We start from the raw sequence: 17,515 nt of genomic DNA, 5'->3' as shown, positions 1-17,515 counted from the left end.
GTAGTTAGTTCTTAGGCTGTGACGAGGTGTCTAGGGAGGGACAGGAACATCCCACGGCTATTTCTAGTGTTGGTGTTAGGATTAGGAACTGCAGTCAGTATAGTTACCACCTCCTCAGAGCTCGTCCCATGTTGCTCTTTAACCACCAGGTCATATCAGTGTTGCTCCTTAACCACCAGGTCATAACAATGGCCATCAACTTAGCTGCTCACAATGGGAATTATTTGTGCGTATTCATATGCATGTGTGTTGTGAATTCCGTTCTCGAACTCCCTCCTGTGGTCATGAATGGTACTTCGGTGAGTTCTGTCCGTGGACTCCCTCTGGTGGCTGTGAGTGGAACTGCTGGCTCTGAGGTTGCTTCATCAGCTGACCTCGTTTGCGGCTAGGCTGGCTTCTTTATTTAACTCCACTCAGATCGTTACTTGATGCCAGCTGTCAATGTATCAGTACTGGTTCAGATCTCTCTCGGATCTCTCTGATGACCTGTCTACTCCAGCAGAAGCTAAGTCCCTGCTAGTTCATTTGTTGTTCATTGTGTACTGAATATCTTTATTAGTACTTGCTAAAGTTCTAGTCCAGCTTGCTAAAATGATATTGCCTTGCTAGCTGGAAGCTCTGGGGTGCAGAGTGGCACCTCCGCACCGTGAGTCGGTGCGGGGGTCTTTTTGCACACTCTGCGTGGCTTTTTGTAGTTTTTTGTGCTGACCGCATAGATCCCTTTTCTATCCTCGGTCTATTTAGTAAGTCTGGCCTCCTTTGCTGAAACCTGTTTCATTCTGTTGTTTGTGACTTTTCCTCTTAACTCACAGTCAATATTTGTGGGGGGCTGCCTTTTCCTTTGGGGAATTTCTCTGAAGCAAGGTAAGGCTATATTTTCTATCTTTAGGGGTAGTTAGCTCTTAGGCTGTGAAGAGGCGTCTAGGGAGAGTTAGGTACGCTCCACGGCTATTTCTAGTGTGTGCGATAGGATTAGAGTTTGCGGTCAGCAGAGATCCCACTCCCCAGAGCTTGTCCTGTTGTCTAGTTTAACCATCAGGTCATTCCAGGTGCTCCTAACCACCAGGTCATAACACATGTGGTACAATTATGCCTTTCTGACTTTCCCAACTGTTTTTGAACGTGGCACTAATGCTGTCACTTTCTTTTTACTTTTTTATTCTATGTATTTATTTATTCATTTTTTATGATAAAACTGGTTTTGAGGTAATTTGCAATAACAAATTATATTTTAATTATTGCTCTGTGATTAGTGTTGAGCGATACCGTCCGATACTTGAAAGTATCGGTATCGGAAAGTATCGGCCGATACCGGCAAAGTATCGGATCCAATCCGATACCGATACCCGATACCAATACAAGTCAATGGGACTCATGTATCGGACGGTATTCCTGATGGTTCCCAGGGTCTGAAGGAGAGGAAACTCTCCTTCAGGCCCTGGGAACCATATTAATGTGTAAAATAAAGAATTAAAATAAAAAATATTGCTATACTCACCTCTCTGACGCAGCCTGGACCTCACCGAGGGAACCGGCAGCGTTGTTTGCTTAAAATGCGCGCGTTTCCTTCCTTCCGTGACGTCATGGCTTCTGATTGGTCGCGTGCCGCCCATGTGGCCGCGACGCGACCAATCACAGCAAGCCGTGATGTAATTTTGAGGTCCTGGATGCCTAATTCTAGGCATTCAGGATTTTAAAATTACGTTCCGGCTTGTGATTGGTCGCGTCGCGGTCACATGGGCGACGCGACCAATCACAAGCCGTGACGTCACGGGAGGCAGGAGACGCGCGCATTTTTAAAATTACGTCACGGCTTGTGATTGGTTGCGTGCCGCCCATGTGGCCGCGACGCGACCAATCACAGCAAGCTGTGACGTAATTTCAGGTCCTGAATGCCTATTTCTGCATTCAGGACCTGAAATTACGTCACGGCTTGCTGTGATTGGTCGCGTCGCGGCCACATGGGCGGCACGCGACCAATCAGAAGCCGTGACGTCACGGAAGGAAGGAAACGCGCGCATTTTAAGCAAACAACGCTGCCGGTTCCCTCGGTGAGGTCCAGGCTGCGTCGGAGAGGTGAGTATAGCAATATTTTTTATTTTAATTCTTTATTTTACACATTAATGTTGTATTTTACACATTAATGTTGTTTCGATACCCGCAAGTATCGGCCGATACCCGATACTTGCGGTATCGGAATGCTCAACACTATCTGTGATCCATTTTTTATGTTTTTGGTTCGATTTTGATATCTCTATGGATGAGCTTATAATATATGACCCTTTTTTCTGGAAATGGTTTATTAGGACTCAGTATAAACCAATTCAGGGTTCAACAAAATAAACATGGCCTTTCTGGCATAACGGGAAAACAAAAGATAACTCATAGCACTGTCCAAATGCCTGCAGGGTTCTGCCCTCTCAGGATACAACAACCGAGTTTACCTAAACACTTCTGTGGAGGTCTCCAGCCTCCAAACCTACAGACACCAAAAAAAATTCAGTGGCAGGATAATTAACTAGACGCACCACACCCTTGGTGTGGAGATATGGTGAGTAACCGTCCTGCCCATCTCTTAAGGTACCTTCACACTAAACGATATCGCTAGCGATCCGTGACGTTGCAGCGTCCTGGCTAGCGATATCGTTGAGTGTGACAGGCAGCAGCGATCAGGATCCCGCTGTGATATCGCTGGTCGTTTAGGAAAGTTCAGAAATTTATTTGGTCGTCAGATCGCCGTGTATCGTTGTGTTTGACAGCAAAAGCAACGATGCCAGCAATGTTTTACAATGGTAACCAGGGTAAATATCGGGTTACTAAGCGCAGGGCCGCGCTTAGAAACCCGATGTTTACCCTGGTTACCAGTGTAAAATGTAAAAAAAACAAACAGTACATACTCACCTTCGCGTCCCCCGCCGTCCACTTCCTGCACTGACTGAGCGCCGGCCGTAAAGTGAAAGTACAGCACAGCGGTGACGTCACCGCTCTGCTGTTAGGGCCAGCGCTCAGTCAGTGCAGGGAAGCAGACGCCGGGGGACGCAAAGGTGAGTATGTACTGTTTGTTTTTTTACATTTTTACGCTGGTAACCAGGGTAAACATCGGGTTACTAAGCGCGGCCCTGCGCTTAGCAACCCGATGTTTACCCTGGTTACCCGGGGACCTCGGCATCGTTGGTAGCTGGAGAGCGGGCTGTGTGACAGCTCTCCAGCGACCACACAGCGACGCTGCAGCGATCGGCATCGTTGTCGCTATCGCTGCAGCGTCGCTTAGTGTGAAGGTACCTTTACAGAGACTCACAAAAAAAACAACCCTGTCATGGCCGATTAACCCCTCTCAGCACGTAACATGCTGGAGAGAAACTTCTGGGTTTTCACATCACGGACGATAGTAATCTTCATGATACATATCTCCCCTCACATTGCCAGTGAACCTGTCATGCTGTAATTAGGCAGGTACTGGTTCATGACCGGTTCATGCAGCTTTATATCATAACTAGTGTTGAGCGATACCGTCCGATACTTGAAAGTATCGGTATCGGAAAGTATCGGCCGATACCGGCAAAGTATCGGATCCAAACGGATACCGATACCCGATACCAATACAAGTCAATGGGACTCAAGTATCGGACGGTATCCCTGATGGTTCCCAGGGTCTGAAGGAGAGGAAACTCTCCTTCAGGCCCTGGGATCCATATTAATGTGTAAAAGAAAGAATTAAAATAAAAAATATTGCTATACTCACCTCTCCGACGCAGCCTGCACCTTACCGAGGGAACCGGGAGCGTTCTTTGCTTAAAATTCGCGCGTTTACTTCCTTACGTGAAGTCCCGGCTTGTGATTGGTCACGTGCCGCCCATGTGGCCACGACGCGACCAATCACAGCAAGCCGTGACGTAATTTCAGGTCCTTCAGGATTTTAAAATTACGTTCTGGCTTATGATTGGTCGCGTCGCGGTCACATGGGCGACGCGACCAATCACAAGCCGTGACGTCACGGGAGGCTGGACACGCGCGCATTTTAAAATGCGCGCGTGTCCTGCCTCCCGTGACGTCCCGGCTTGTGATTGGTCGCGTCGCCCATGTGGCCGCGACGCGACCAATCACAGCAAGCCGTGACGTAATTTCAGGTCCTTCAGGATTTTAAAATTACGTTCTGGCTTGTGATTGGTCGCGTCGCGGTCACATGGGCGACGCGACCAATCACAAGCCGTGACGTCACGGGAGGCAGGACACGCGCGCATTTTAAAATGCGCGCGTGTCCAGCCTCCCGTGACATCACGGCTACCGCGACGCGACCAATCACAAGCCAGAACGTAATTTTAAAATCCTGAAGGACCTGAAATTACATCACGGCTTGCTGTGATTGGTCGCGTCGCGGCCACATGGGCGGCACGCGACCAATCACAAGCCGGGACTTCACGTAAGGAAGTAAACGCGCAAATTTTAAGCAAAGAACGCTGCCGGTTCCCTCGGTAAGGTGCAGGCTGCGTCAGAGAGGTGAGTATAGCAATATTTTTTATTTTAATTCTCTCTTTTACACATTATTACATTAATGTTGTTTCGATACCGATACCCGATACCACAAAAGTATCGGATCTCGGTATCGGAATTCCGATACCCGCAAGTATCGGCCGATACCCGATACTTGCGGTATCGGAATGCTCAACACTAATCATAACCCTCAATAATTATAATCATGGATGGACCTTATGACAAGCACCTTTTACCTATGTGTCCCCCCTCCCATTTCCTTATAGAATGTAAGCTTGCGAACAGGGTCTTCTCTCCTCCTCTAACTGTTGAAATGTGTTACTCTGTGTTGTCTTTATTGTCTGTACATGTACTCCCTGCTTAATTGTAAAGTGCCAGGGAATATGTTGGTTCTATACAAATAAAAAATATTATTATATTACTTAACATATGGCATAATGCATGAGGCAGGAAGAGAAAGCATATTAGCGGTTACTAGTAATGTCACATACATCAATAATATACAAACATAACATTCTACTGAATTTGACTTGGCTAGACTTACCTCAGTATTAACAGCAGTACATAAGCACCTATGTCTGATGTCAAATATGTAAGTGCAGTCATGGCTATAGGGGGCAATGCAGAGCGAGTACTGTTTTGCACAGCTTCCCACGGAGTATTGTAGTCAGTAAACAAACCACAGGAGTGAGATGGGCGAGCACTGCCAGAAGAAACGCATGAAAAAGAATTATTCACAATGTAAAAGGTTTCGCTGCTTGGACTAATGACTCTGCTGTTGGACAAGCCTAGAACCATGTCCAATGTGGCTGCCAGTGGCTATTCTTCCCATTCAGCTAACTAGAGGTAAAGTTCAACTGTATATGAGTTCGGTCTTGATGCACATTTGTTGGAGCCCAATATATGAGCAAAATGTATTGGGAACTGGCTGTATGATTTCAGCCACGTGCAGTATGTTCGAACACTACGGTGTTTTAGAGAAAAACATTCTTCACCCCTCAGCCTGTTTTCAGCTTCCTGACCAGGCATAATTTTACAATTCTGACCACATTTGCATTTATTTGTAAAAATATCGGAATTTTGGAGAAAATGTTGAAAATTTTGCAATTTTCAAACTTTCAATTGTTTTATCCTTAATCCAGTTAGTCATGCTGTACAAAATAATGTATAAATAACATGTCCCATATGTCTACTTTACATCAGCAAAATTTTTGAAACTTTTTTTCTGTTAGGAAGTTAGGAAGGGTAAAAAGTTTATCATGAACATTTAAATTTTTCCCACAAAAAATTTCATTTGACCACAAATTTTGCTTTGTTTACAAGGGTAGCAGGAGAAAATGAACCATACAATATGTTGTGCAATTTCTTGTGTGCACGCCGACACCCATAGGTGGTGGAAAACTATTGTTTTGGCGCACAGAAGGGTTCGGAAGGGAAAGAGTGCCAATTGACTTTTGGGGCACAAAATTGGCTGGAATAGATAGCGGACGCCATGTTGTATTTGTAGAGACCCTGATGTGACTAAGCAGTGGAAACCCCCCCACAAATAGCCAGATTTTGGAAACTAAATCCTCAAGGAATGTAGAGCTGTGGTAAGCACCTTGAACTCACTGCTGAATGTGGCAATACCCCATATGTGACTGAACAATACTGCTTAGCCACACATCGAGACTCGGGAGAGAAGGAGCGCTGTTTGACTTTTGGAGAACAAATTATTGTAGAATAGTTTGCGGAGTCCATATACAGAGCCCCTAAGTTTCAAAAGAGCAGAATTCACACTCAAGTGACCCTATTTTACATATTACACCCGTCTGGGAATTTATCTACAGGTGTAGTGAAGATTTTGACTCCAAGGGTATTTTCCAGAAACAAGTAGCAGTGAATGTTGCTGAGTGAAATTGCAAATCTGCCGCTGTAGTACCCCTGTGTTGTAGTGCCCATACATTGTAGTGTCCAGTATATTGTAGTGCCCAGGTTGTGCTTCTGGAGATATGGATCGCATAAGAAGAGTGGGTTATGATCACTACAGAGATGCCAAACATGTGGACGCTAAATGTGGTTTGAGCACAATCTGGGGCTCAGAAGAGAGGGAGGCATTGGGACTTTTGAGCACAGAACTTTCTGGATTTTGATTGGGGACAAGGAGTCACAGTGCTTTTCCAGAGCCTTTGTGCTACCAGTAACGTGAAAGCCCTCTATATTTACATTGAAGATGATGGACCTGAGTGGGGACTTCCTTTTTTGTTGATTGAGTTGAAGCTTTTATCAGTATTTTTTTTACATATAATTTTGGGTCACATTTATCCTGCGTTCTACGCTGAGCACTTGTGGTTTCCATCTAAATCTCCAGATGATGCGATTCAGATTAAATTTCCAACAGATCCATTTACTGTAATGAGGTAGCAGAAATACTCTGCCAGACGGTGTCCCTAGTGTCTTCATCTGCCTCATTATAGGGAATGTTCCATGGGGGTTCAGTCGTAATCACGTATTTCAGAGATTTAGATGGAAACCCCGGTGTAAGTGCTCAGAGTAGAGCGCAGGATAAATCTGAGCCGAGCTGTGGTGTTTATGAGGCAAAATGACCAAATATACAGCAGGTCAAGTATTGGTTTTATTTATTTTTTTACGCCATTTCTCGTGTGGTATAAGTCATATGCTTGCTTTATCCTTCAGGTCGATGCGATTACAGTGATACCAGATTTATATTTTTTTATGTTTGGTTGCTGTTGTGGCAACCCAGGGTCCTGGTCATCACAGTAATGTCGCTTTCCTCATGGGGAGAGTGATGCTACGTTTGGAGGCAAGAAAGGATAACTGCAACCAGGTACCACAAACATGCAACACATTCACACTCCAGGCCACCAGGGGGAGCTTTTGATCCTATTTACTAGGTGACTCCCTATATATATATATATATATATATATATATATATATATATATATATAACTGGTAGTCTGTAGGGAAAGTTAGAGAGTTCCAGACAGCAGTCTGAGGAGGATAGAGGGATCACGGAGCTGTGCATGCCCTAAGAGCTGCAGCTCCCAAGAAAGAGATATATAGAAAGCAGAATTGATTGCAGAGAGCATGTAGGAAAGGAAGCACTGGAGAGGATACCAGAAGGGGACCAGCCCCGAGCAAGCTGCCTCCTTCTGAGGCGCAGAAATCCGGTAGCCGGAACACCGAGGTTGTGAGGATCTCCACGCCTTACATCAGAGAAGGGCGGGACAGCTGAACTTCAAGTTCCCTGTCTGACACAACACCCAGGAGGCACAGTGACACCCCACAGAGCCGGATCATCTAAGAGATCCTATAAACAGGCTCAAGTCACCAGTCATACGGATTTTGTCCTATCCTAACCGGGGGACAGAGAGAGAGAGAACATCTGTGAGGACCTTATGTGAAGCTTCTAGCAGTAAGAGACTACACCACTACAGTGCAAAGGAAGGCTTCTATTTTCCACCTGGATAAGGGTACTCAGGACTTGCCTCCAAACCGGCCGGACCCTACCTGCCCTGTGATCCAGTGCCCTGGACTGTGGCTGCTGAAGTCTTCAGTAAACGAGACTGCAACCTTGTGTCCTCGTTCCTTACTGCACCCCTCACCATTCTACCATCTACACTCTCAGAAGCCCTAGGGATATACTTCACCTGTGGGAAGGAATACCATCTAGCTGCCATAACATCACCCCAGAGGACCCCTTAAAGCAGCGTCGGTCACCCTGACCAAATACCACAGGTGGCGTCACGAACAATAGCCTTTATCCCTTTAAAGACCTTTCTCTTTTACATGGGCGCCCAGGGCCACAGACCGGGTCGCCACCATGACATCCCCCTGTGAACCACAGGACCCGGTACCGAGTAACCCCACGGCCCAGGCGGGCGACTCACTGTCACAGTAAAAGATACTTAAAAAAAAAAAGTTTTTACATCTCCTTATTTTGAAAGTTAGAATTATTCTTTATTTCTGCCGACTGAGTCATGTGTTTGCTTGTCTTTTGTGGGATGAGTTGACGTTTTCATTGTTATCATTTTTGGGCACATAATATTTTTTGATCGCTTTCTATTCTGATTTTTGGGAGGCAGAATTAACAAAAAAACAGCAATATAGGAATTGTTTTTGGGGGGGCGGTTATGCCATTCACCTTGTGGTAAAACTGATTAAACAGCTTTATTCCTCAGGTCAGTACAATTACAGCAATGCCACATATATTTTTTTTTGTTTTGTCGCTTTTACACAATAAAAGTAATGTTATAATAAATCATTTTTTTTGCATTGCTACATTTTGAGAGCTATACCTTTTTTATTTTACCGCTGATGGCGCTTTATGGTGGCTTGCTTTTTGCAGGACCAGATGACATTTTCAGCAATACCATTTTTATGTACATTTGACTTTTTGATCTCGTTTTATTCCACTTTTTGCCACTTCACTGAAGGGGTTAGCTAGTGTGACAGATTTATAGGTTCGGTCATTCCCGAAGCGGCAATATCAAATATGTGTATTTTATTTGTCTAATTTTTTACATGAATGTATGAATTTGACTAATATTTTTTCTTTTTCTTTTTTTTTTTATTAATATTTTTGAAATTTTTTTAAACTTTTTTTTTACTTTTTATCCTTGTCACAGTATGGGACATCTGTGATGTAGAAATACTTGGCACTTGTATAGGTGTGTTGAAGAACATATTTATTGAGTGAAGAATGAGTGAAGAATACCTGACCTTCATCAGTCATCTGGATAGAGGAGATCTGTGTGGCAGCACGCTCACACAGATTTCCTCTATCCAGATGACTGATGAAGGTCAGGTATTGACTGAAATGTCACATTTATTTCTGGAAATTCTTCACTCAATAAGTAAGTGCTTCAACACACCTATACGAGTGCCAAGTATTTCTACATCACAGCTGACGGATTTGGTTATCCTACTTGTGCACCACCAGAATTCCAGAAGTGCCGTGTTTTCCTAATTACAGTATGGGACATCAACTTTACCTGCTCTGATCGCTGAACTAATAAACTGCAATGCTTTTGCATTGCAGGGCATTAGATCTGTGCATCGTACACAGGGAGGAGGCATGTCGGCTACTGCTCCGAGCAGGAGCTTACTGGCATCCATAACTTGGTTTTCTAGCTAAATAACATGAAGAACATATATTATTGGCACATAAAACACGCAATTATGCTGCAGAAGGGGGTTTTTTGCATTATGCAAAGTAGGGGCAGGTCAGTGAGGGATCAGTGACTTGTCAGCAATCTGCATTATGAATACATAATCAGAACACCACATGAAGACCCCCACAGGCCGCCCTGCAGCACGAGCATATCATTAACTAAAAAATATAAATAAATATTAAAGAACAACCATAAAACGGATTTCATCAACCAAGGTATCATCTTAATCAGTATAACGGCGCAAACCTGACACTGTTTATAGGTTACTGTGCACAATACTGCTGACTGGTTCCCTCTAAGGAGGACCTTTCACTAAGTTTTTCATTTTGAACTGGACACAGGAAGTAACAGTGGCTTAAGAGTGGAATTAAACATTTTGTTTTATTTCTTATTTTGACTCTTTTTTTGCTGAGATATTAGAAATTACAGCACCACTGCAGATTTTTTTTTATTATTTTACTGATGGAGTGTAGCTACTAATCTATGTTCCCTGACCCTAGTATTATACCTACCAGCCATCTTCAGCTGTTCCCGTGCTGCTCAGGTCTCACCCCACCATCTTGTGACTTTTGATCGTAAGTGAGATGTAACAGTCACAGAACTCATTGTAAGTCTATTAGAGCCTTGTTCTGGCTTTGTTATGGCTCTCATAGATTTACATTGAGTTGTGACTTCCAGATCCCCGAGCAAATGCTGCAGCGATCAGGCAGGTCACAAACTGCTGGAGACCGACAGAACCGTAATGCACAGACTGGCCGAGGATCTCCCAACATAAGCCTGATAGCTTCACATAGTTCTATAAATCTATAACACTCGGGTTGAGAGACCTGTGGCCAGTCGGTGTATTCGGTCCGATCTATATATTCTATATAGCTCCAATGTTGTCAGCCAAATGATTGTTTAGTTAATAGCTCTCCCAGTATTATACTTGGCCGAATGTGCATGCTACTTCCATAGTAGAAATGTGTTGTGTGTATTTTTTGGAACGTGAGAGGATTAGACTGGCATAAATACAACCTGTTTAGTCCCTATGGCCACAAATGTCAGAAACTCTACCAGAGACCTGTCAACTGGGCCAAACAGATAATAGAAGTCAAGTTTACACAATATCCATCACACGGATAAAACATCTCACCAAGAAAAAGTAAATTACTAGATTTCTGGTCATTATAGGAGTGGTACTGACCTTTCACAGAGGTGCAGCTTAAATATTAAAATTTTCCATTTTGAAATGTTAGTAAGTATGGAGACTAAGTCTACAGCATGTAAACACAGAGAAGATCTGTGGTGAGGTCTTACTTCATGCTGCAGGTTGCTATATAAGCAACAATGTAAGATAGATTCCTGTGTATTATAGAGCAGAAGGAAGAGGCTAGATCATAAACAACACAAGTAAACTGTGTCATAGCCTTCTTCTCAGTGTGGTATGGCTACTGCTCACTCTGTCTGAATGTAGTAAGAGAATTACATTGACCCTGTACAAAAAGCTATGACCTTTTTTTTTGAGAAAACTAACTTTTTAGTGGCAGCTGTTACATTTAATCTTCTGGATTAAAATGATAAAACATTAAGTTTTGCGTATTCGTTGTCCATTGGTTAATTTATTTAACCCCTTAACGACCACTGATACGCCTTTTAAGGGTACATAAACCACAGAGCCGCTTTTTAATGGCGCTGTGGAAGAAGTGTATAGTGTCCACCCTCCCCCCGAGTCAGAATTTCAGGGGTAGCTGAGACCCCAGAGAACATGATTTGGGTCGGTTTTATGTATAACGGCGTTATTAACTGTATTACGGCGATCACAAAAAAAAGTCAGATTTTCCATTTAATTTCTTTCTCCTCTGATGTGATCACACATCAGAAGAGAGAGAAATAGGGTCCCCGTACCTCCTTTGTCCCAGGATCCTTCAGCATCCCCCCGTGATGAGAAAATGCGTAGTGCACCCGCTGAGATCTGCTGGCCAGCACCCGGCAACAATAGGAACATTTTCCTATTGGTTCATTTTGATCACAGTGATAGACACTATCACAGTGATCAAAATAAAAAAAAATAGTAAATAAAAACCCCTTTTATCTCCCCCTTAGATAGGGAACAATAATGAAATAAAAAAAATAAATTTATTTCCATTTTTCCATTAGGGCTAGAGTTGGGCTAAGGTGAGTTGGGCTAAAGTTATGGTTAGGGTTACGAGTAGGGTTAGGGTTATGGCTAGGGTTAGGGTTAGGTTTGTGGTTAGGGTTATGGGTAGGGTTAGGATTAGGGGTGTGTTGGGGTTAGGGTTGTGGTTAGGGTTGTGATTAGGGCTAGGGGTGTGCTGGGGTTAGGGTTGGAGTTAGAATTGGGGGGTTTCCATTGTTTAGGCACATTAGGGGGTCGCCAAATGTGACATGGTGCCAAAATTGATTCCAGCCAATTTTGGGTTCAAAAATTCAAATGGTGCTCTCTCTCTTCTGAGCCATGCTGTGCACCCAAACAGTGACTTTCCCCCACATATGGGGTATCGGCATACTCAGGAGAAATTGCACAACAAATTTTGTGGTCCATTTTCTCCTGATACCCTTGTGAAAATAAAAAAAATAGGTCCAAAGTAAATTTTTTGTGAAAAAAGTAAAATGTTCATTTTTTCCTTCCACATTGCTTTAGTTCTCGTGAAGCACCTGAAGGGTTAATAAACTTGAATGTGGTTTTGCGCACCTTGAGGGATGCAGTTTTTAGAATGGTGTTATTTTTGGGTATTTTCTGTTATATTGACCCCCCAAACTCACTTCAAATGTGAGGTGGTCCCTAAAAAAATGGTTTTGTAAATTTTGTTGGAAAATTTAGAAATCGCTGGTCAACTTTTAACCCTTATAACTTCCTACCGAACAAAAAAATTTGTTTCCAAAATTGTGCTGATGTAAAGTAGACACGTGGGAAATGTTATTTATTAAGCATTTTGTGTGACACAACTCTCTGATTTAAGGCATAAAAAATAAAAGTTTGAAATAGAAAGTCCTCACCATCTATACCTATTATCTAGGGTTTCTCTGCTCACTTACTGTGTCAAGAGGTAAGATAAGGGAAGGAAAACTGTCAATAGGCCCAGGAGCAGGACAAAGTAAAACTGGATTCTCAAGGTTGATTCTTGAAATAATTTTTTGGAGACATCACACAGATGGATCAAGGAAAACTAAGAAAATGAAATGAACAGATCAGTATGTGAGATACAATAATATACTCAAAAATCCCAATTTCATACACTCATCAACATTTTATGCTAACCCCAGATCTTCATCCCTTTTGCACATTCTCAAGCCTCATTCAGACAAACTTGTTTCTATCTGATAGAATATGTGCCCATTATAGGCTACAGGAATGTTCCATGTTTTTTCATGGAGACATGTCTATTTTCTACCGGTATCATTGTTAAAAAGTACAAATCATGGATGGCTCACGGATGGCATCAATGTGTAGTCTGTGTCCTGTGTGTGTTGCAAATGATGGGAAAATCTTTGTAATGTAATTATTCATGTGTGAAAATAACTGATGGTAAAAACACATCAAACACAGATGAAACTCGGATCCAAAACACTGATAACACGTGGAGCATTTTTTTGCGAAAGTGAGCAAACACAGACAACTGAGTGAGGCGTTATGGAGATTTTTAGCATGGACTTCCTGGAATTCTTTGTTAGTCTACGTTCACATTTGCGGTCTGCGCCGCAGCGTCGGGCGCCGCAGCGTCGCCGCATGCGTCATGCGCCCCTATATTTAACATGGGGGCGCATGGACATGCGTTGCACTTGCGTTTTGCGACGCATGCGTCACTGCGGCGCACGCGTCCGGGCGCAGAGGACGCAGCAAGTTGCATTTTTGCTGCGTCCAAAATCAACCAAAAAAAGGATGCATGCGTCGCAAAACGCGTTGTGCATGCGTTTTGCTGCGTTTTTGTTTGCGTTGTGCGTTGCGTCGCCGACGCTGCAGCGCACAACGCAAATGTGAACGTAGCCTAATGCACCAAGGTGAAATCTGCTGTATCACATTTGCTGTGCATTTCCACTTGTGAACATTCTTTGCGTTGTGGATTTTTCATAAGAATCTCACCTTTCATATTGCATAAATCATAATGTAATATAATAATATGTGTACACGTGGCCAGGTTTTGTTTTCAGACCTTTTTAATATAGAATGTGATGAAGATAAAGATGAGGTTGAGCAGTGGTAGTAATGGGGCATAGAACATCCCTCCCCACACTAACGTCTGACCATACACTGCATCCAGCACATTTTGAGATAGGTGAAATGTTTCCTTTCCAAGCCAACGGATCACCCAACACTGGTATCGGGAAAACAGGAATCTGGCAAATATGAGGGAAAGTAGTAAGAGATGGTTGGAAATAGTAGACAGCATTTGTCACTAAACATATTGTATCTGACCATGTCATCAACCCAGAAGACATATGTGCAGACAGCCATACTAGGTCCTAAGATTAATGGGGACCTGTCAGCTGATTCATGCTGCCTGATCCAGTTTTCGGCTCCTTAATTACAAACATATATGTTTTACTCTGAGAAGTGTTTCAGGAAAAAACTAAGAAAGAATGGATGGGAAAGATGACTAGTCCTAGAGTGGTGTCCATGCCAGTATTTCCTCCTAGGCTCTACTAGATTGACGGGTCTCTCCCTATAGGTACAGACCCATCAGTCTAGCTGAGCAGGTGGGAAGAAGACAGTTAGGGCATATTATCTCATCCTTAGCAACTTTTTCAACTGTTTTACTCTGAAGTTGTGCAGTGTTTCAGAGTAAGGCTGGAGTCACACTAACGAATAAAAGATCGGTCCAATGTTGATCCAGAAGTAGAAGTAGGGCAAGTGTAATGCGAGAACAATGTGATTTTTATCAACTAACATCCATATGCAATCCGTACACAATGCGTATTTAACATAGTGTTTTACTTCCTGTAATTATCTATGTAATTTAGAGCTAGTTTTAAAATAAAAAAAATCTTATATACAGAGATAGATAATAAATAGAATAGATAATTACGATAGAAAGATGTCCGTGAGATACATAATTAGTGTCGTGCGTGTGTAGCTTACTATACATGTATTTAGCTATTAAATAAATAAATGAAAAAAAAATTGATGTGGGGTCCTCCCTATTTTTAAAAACCAGCAAAGGCTAAGCAGACAGCTGCAGGCTGATATTAATAGGCTGGGACTACGAAGAAGTGGATCATTGTGGGACCTCCATTTAGATTACAGTGAACCGGTGTGGATTCTTTTTTTTAATAAATGGGTGAGAGAAATTGTCAGAGAGAGATTTTTACAAATCTAGGATTTTTGTGTCTGTGTTTATTTCTTTTGACTATGGAGTGTGTAATGGGGTTGTCTGACAGACACCTCTCCATTACTAACTGCTGAGCTTGAAATCAGCAGATATTACACAGCTGACATCAGCCCCCAAATTATTACCCCAACTGCCAGCATACCAGGGAAATCAGGAAGAGCTGAGGCTAATGGATGCATCATTTCTGGGGCGGCTGAGGGCTGGTGTTATTAGTCTGAGAGGGAGCCAATTTCCATGGACCTTCCCAGCCTATTAATATCAGCCCGAAGGTGTCTGCTTAGCTTTTGCTGGTTATTAAAAATAGGGGGCCCATATCATTTTTTTAGGGTCTCCCTTTTTAATAACCAGTAAAGGCATGACATTAAATTTCTGCATGTCATCTATCTATTGTATCTATCTATTCTATATCTCTATTCTGTCTATCCATTTTACATATCTATCTATTCTATTCTAACTATTTCGCACCCATTGATTTGCATTGGTGAGTCTCGGACATTCTACGCAGCTAAGTGCAGTAGGTCTGTATTTACCTGCGAGGCAATTGTAGAACCAAAAGCTCTACCAGTAGTTTAAGAAAGTTAAACATGGACAACTTGTAGAATTCTTGCCCCACTGAGGTCTCCCAGCACTGTGTGGATAAAGCAGATGTAGTAAATAACATGTTAAGGGATTATAGAAAATAGAAAATGAGAGGTTTTGATTTTTTTTTCCAAAAACAGTATCACATGTATTCAATGGCTGTGTTGTTAAGAAGGCCCCATGAGGTTGATCTCAAATAGTAGACATTTGAGTGAATAAATAACCCACCCATTTTCCTGTAATATCTTGGAGGCTGATAATTTTTGATTCTTCCTTGGCTGTGAAGAAATCGGCGTCTATTTGAAAGCATACAGCATATTTTAATATGGCTAACCAACAATTAAATTAATTAAGTAAAAGGCACACTGTCCATTGCATGGAACCACTTATCTATATTCCAATTCAACATTAGGTATACTCCAGCATATGGGTGACACAGTTATTTAACCTCTGCACCTTGTTTTACTATCTCTGCTGATACCAGTCCACTGATATTTATATAATAGTTGGGAGAATTGTTCACCTTGGATAGGATTAGAATCCCCCCCTACTGGACACTTTGCTAGATCTGTATTTGTGCCATTCTTTTACTTGTATTTTAATGATTTAGAATAAAGTTTAAAATTGTAATATCATATATGGTTCTCTTCTTTCGGCTGTCCATTTACATAAGTCCAAATCTGGTTATATGTCATTTGAAGTGCCATAGTTTGCTTTATATGGACACCACTAGATAAATGTGTTGCAATATGATGCATATGGACTGTTGAATAAACTTCTCCAGTTCAGGCTCGGACCGGGAAATCCTCCGGGGGGCCCTGACTCTGATAGTCTCTTTTTCTTCAGCATGCAGAACATACGCTGTGTGCCTGATTTAAGCTCCATCCCTCCCCACCCATCAGAAAAGGGGAGGAAAGCTGAGCGTGGGGTAACTTCCTTACTGTCGGTTCCAACATTGCCTGGTGTAAGGTAGGGTGGGGATCAGAGGCTCAGACTGCAGCATAAGAGAACTATGCCGGGTGGATCTCTTCTCTTTCTCCCCAGGGCCGCCATCAGGGCATTACTGCCCTTACTGGCGGATGGGGCCCAATGAGTAGAGGGGGCCCGCAGCGGGCCCCCTCTCCTCTACTCAGCAGGCCCCAGAGGCAGGATTCCTCCCATATGGCAATAGTTAACAGCCGCCAGACAATCACAGGCCAGCAGCTGACATCAGCAGGCACGTTGCCAGCGTATGATGTCACTGTCATATGCCAGAACGAAGGTTCGTGCCTCAGATGTATGGAGCGGAGGACATCGCTGGATCTCAGACAGGTAAGGATAAACTTTTAAATTTTTTTGTAAAGCAGCGGTATGGGGCTGCATTTTACAGTATGGGGGGCACATTATACTATGGAGGTGCATTATACAGGGTGGGCCATTTATATGGATACACCTAAATAAAATGGGAATGGTTGGTGATATCAACTTTCTGTTTGCGGCACATTAGTAATTAGTATATGGGAGGGGGAAAGATGGGTGGTGACCATGGTGTCCATTTTGAAGTTGGCCATTTTGGATCCAACTTTTTTTTTTCCAATGGGAAGAGGGTCATGTGACACATCAAACTTATTGAGAATTTCACAAGAAAAACAATGGTGTGCTTGGTTTTAACATAATTTTATTCTTTCAGTATTTCTTTCCAAATTTATGACCACTTTTAAAATGTGTTCAAAGTGCTGGCCATTGTGTTGGATTGTCAATGCAACCCTCTTCTCCCTGTTATGGTGACCTGGTGGTAAGGAGCACCCGGAATGACCTGATGAGCAAACTAGTAATACTGGACAAGCTCTGGGAAGTGGGAGCTCTGCTGACCGCAACACTAATCCTATCACAACACACTAGAAATAGCCGTGGAGCGTACCTAACTCTGCCTAGATGCCTCTTCACAGCCTAAGAGCTAG

General features: G+C 42.9%; 1 protein-coding gene across 2 annotated transcripts in view; it reads right to left on the bottom strand.

Annotated features, from left to right (window-relative positions):
• The window catches only part of TMC8 (transmembrane channel like 8), a 92,041-nt gene that overhangs the window by 14,329 nt on the left and 60,197 nt on the right, over positions 1-17,515 (bottom strand). For both annotated transcript variants that reach the window (XM_077251351.1, XM_077251350.1), the window contains exons 11-14: positions 15,527-15,624; positions 13,821-14,004; positions 12,706-12,836; positions 5,036-5,194 (exon numbers count right to left, since the gene is read on the bottom strand). In XM_077251351.1, the coding sequence (XP_077107466.1) occupies positions 5,036-5,194; positions 12,706-12,836; positions 13,821-14,004; positions 15,527-15,624 (572 nt within the window). The remainder of the gene's footprint in view (positions 1-5,035; positions 5,195-12,705; positions 12,837-13,820; positions 14,005-15,526; positions 15,625-17,515) is intronic.

Source organism: Ranitomeya variabilis, chromosome 4 (genome assembly GCF_051348905.1).
Source record: "Ranitomeya variabilis isolate aRanVar5 chromosome 4, aRanVar5.hap1, whole genome shotgun sequence".
Classification (NCBI taxonomy): Eukaryota; Metazoa; Chordata; class Amphibia; order Anura; family Dendrobatidae; genus Ranitomeya; species Ranitomeya variabilis.
This window is presented reverse-complemented; position numbering and strand designations above follow the sequence as displayed.